At 34.4% G+C, this 2,485-nt stretch overlaps 1 protein-coding gene across 2 annotated transcripts in view; it reads left to right on the forward strand.

The window, feature by feature from the left end:
• LOC106467520 (pirin-like protein) overlaps window positions 1-2,485 on the forward strand; it is a 39,764-nt gene that overhangs the window by 30,302 nt on the left and 6,977 nt on the right. For both annotated transcript variants that reach the window (XM_013927887.2, XM_022396417.1), the window contains exon 6: window positions 1,582-1,809. In XM_013927887.2, coding sequence (XP_013783341.1) covers window positions 1,582-1,809 — 228 coding nt within the window. The remainder of the gene's footprint in view (window positions 1-1,581; window positions 1,810-2,485) is intronic.

Genomic DNA, 2,485 nt, shown 5'->3' on the forward strand with positions numbered 1-2,485 from the left:
TATGTCCTGACTGTGAATTAGAGGATTCATGGTTCGCGAGTACCGCAACAAACGTATTTTGAGGCTGTGGATGCGTTTATAAAAGTGAGTCGGTCAAATTCCATTATTCAGTTAGACAAGAATAACCCAAGTGATTATTGTTAACTAGGTGCCTTCCAACCAGTCTATGGGTTCTAAATTAAGGACAGCTATATGCAGATATCCCTTGTATAGTCTTGCACAAAATTTCAAAATATGCAAGTGGACTCTTAATGATATTTGTCTGAAGATTTATAACGCTAAAAATCAGGTTTCGATATCTGCAGTGGGCAAAGCACAGATAGACCATTGTGTAACTTTGTGCTTAACAATAAACAAAACACAGTGAAACTTCATGACTAAAGCATTATTGATTTTTAAGTCGTATCACTTTCGTAGAATTTGTTTCATTTACGCAAGTTCTCTCAGCCCAAAACGGGAATTAGTTCGATACTGTTTTGAGCTGAAACCTTTGACAGGTTGTGTCCTTAATTATGTAACCGAATACTCGAGTATATAAAATAGAATTAATCTTGCAATACGTGAAAACGTTCACGATTAAAATTAAGTTGGCTACTTTGATGTAGGTGTACAATATCTTAATTATTTTTATGATATAAATATTTTGTTTGAGAATAAGCTCCTTTAGTTATTCTGAAATTAGTGGCCCACTACAGACTAATTAAAAAGTGAAGTGTTAAAGTCATCAGCCAGTTTGTAGTGATGTCACACCACTTCTTTTATTTTGCAACTTAATATTATGCCAAGTCATTAAAAGACAATTAAGTTAAACAAAGCACCATTAATAACACGAATTATTGATTCCATCACATCATAATATTCGTTATAATTCCTATTCATTTATTATGTAAACATTATGTTCCCATATTTTCTACAGTGACCTCTTGATAGTTTTTAGGTTCCGGTAATATTTATTCATATTTTTTATCTCAAAGTTCAGAGTATAAACTTTCTTTGTCCACAATAAGAGGGAAGATAAACTAGCCACGCCCCATCAAACTGAGATACTTATTGAAGTTTCGTCATCAGGTAAAAACAAGAACAGTTTGTTGCCTAATGATATTCGAAAACATACAGGATCAACAGCAACAGTTAAGATCAGAACAAACAACCAATAACCGGAGGGCTTTCATCAGATATAAATGGCAAATGATGAAGGAAAGTTCAGCTTTCCCAAAGTGCTCTTATTATTGTGCTTGTTTTCTGATCCTAAACAGTTTGTTGTTTATTTTTCACTGTGCGACATTCTGATTCTAGCATGTTATTTGAAATAATTTTAGAAATGAAAAGGTACACATCTTCAGAAAAAGTCGAGACTGTGATTTTTACTTTTCTCTAAAATGATGGAGTGTTTCATTTCAACGTCCTGTGATTTACTTAATGTGATTATGTTTTTTGAAACGAGCACGATTACATAGAGCTAGATCAATAAACTATAATATATTATACACCATTTTTTATGTTATATTAGCTAATAAGAAAAAACCTTAGTTTGTTGTATATAGGCATCATTTCTGATATAAGTTTTCTATTTGTGTGCAGGAACCAAAGGGGCTATAACCACACACTCTCCTATTCTCTTTCTGGATATTCACTTGAAACCTGGAAGCTCATTCACGCATGAAATCCCGCCATCTTACAACGGGTTTGCTTACGTTTGGAGGGGAACTGGACACCTGGGCCACGACTTCCAGCTGGCTAAAACGGGAACTGTTGGTGTACTAACACAAGAAGGAAGCGTGTTTCTCATGAAGGCAGAAGAAAATGAGGGTATGTTTTAAGTACAGATAATGTAAAACACGTGAGACAGTTTACAATAACTTCTGAGTCTGGCATCTTCAAGATTATTACAGTACCATAAAATCTTTCAGAATTTACACGTTCTATTACAACCACAATTTTACATGTTTATTAGTTCCCAATATAAATAGAGTATAGGTAAAGCATTAACTTATTCCACTACCCTAATTCCTTTTTTAAACTGTGGACGGAGTGTAGTCTATTGTGTAGCTTTGCACTAAGAAAACATCAAGAGCAACCTTTTTTACAGTAAATATTTTAACTTATTTGAATTCGATATTTAATTAAGATCGTTAATCCTGTACGATTTTGATATGTCTCTTTTATTGTTTATTTGGATACGATACCTGTACAGTTTCTAACTTTAAAGATAGAGAAGGCACGTCATGAAGGGCATGATGTCTGCCAATTAGTTAATCTATTTTTAAGCCTAATAGTACTTTATAATACATAGTTTCGTTTCTATAGCTAACTATGAATTTTATCAGATATAGACTAAAAGAGGTTTAAATGAAGCCCGGCATGGCTAGGTGGTTAGGGCGCTCGACCCTCAAACTGAGGGTAGCGGGTTCGAATCCCCGTCCAATCAAACATGCTCGCCCTTTCAGCCGTGGGGGCGTTATAATGTGTTGGTCAATCCCACTAT

This window comes from Limulus polyphemus, unplaced genomic scaffold (assembly GCF_000517525.1).
Source record: "Limulus polyphemus unplaced genomic scaffold, Limulus_polyphemus-2.1.2 Scaffold81, whole genome shotgun sequence".
Lineage (NCBI taxonomy): Eukaryota > Metazoa > Arthropoda > Merostomata > Xiphosura > Limulidae > Limulus > Limulus polyphemus.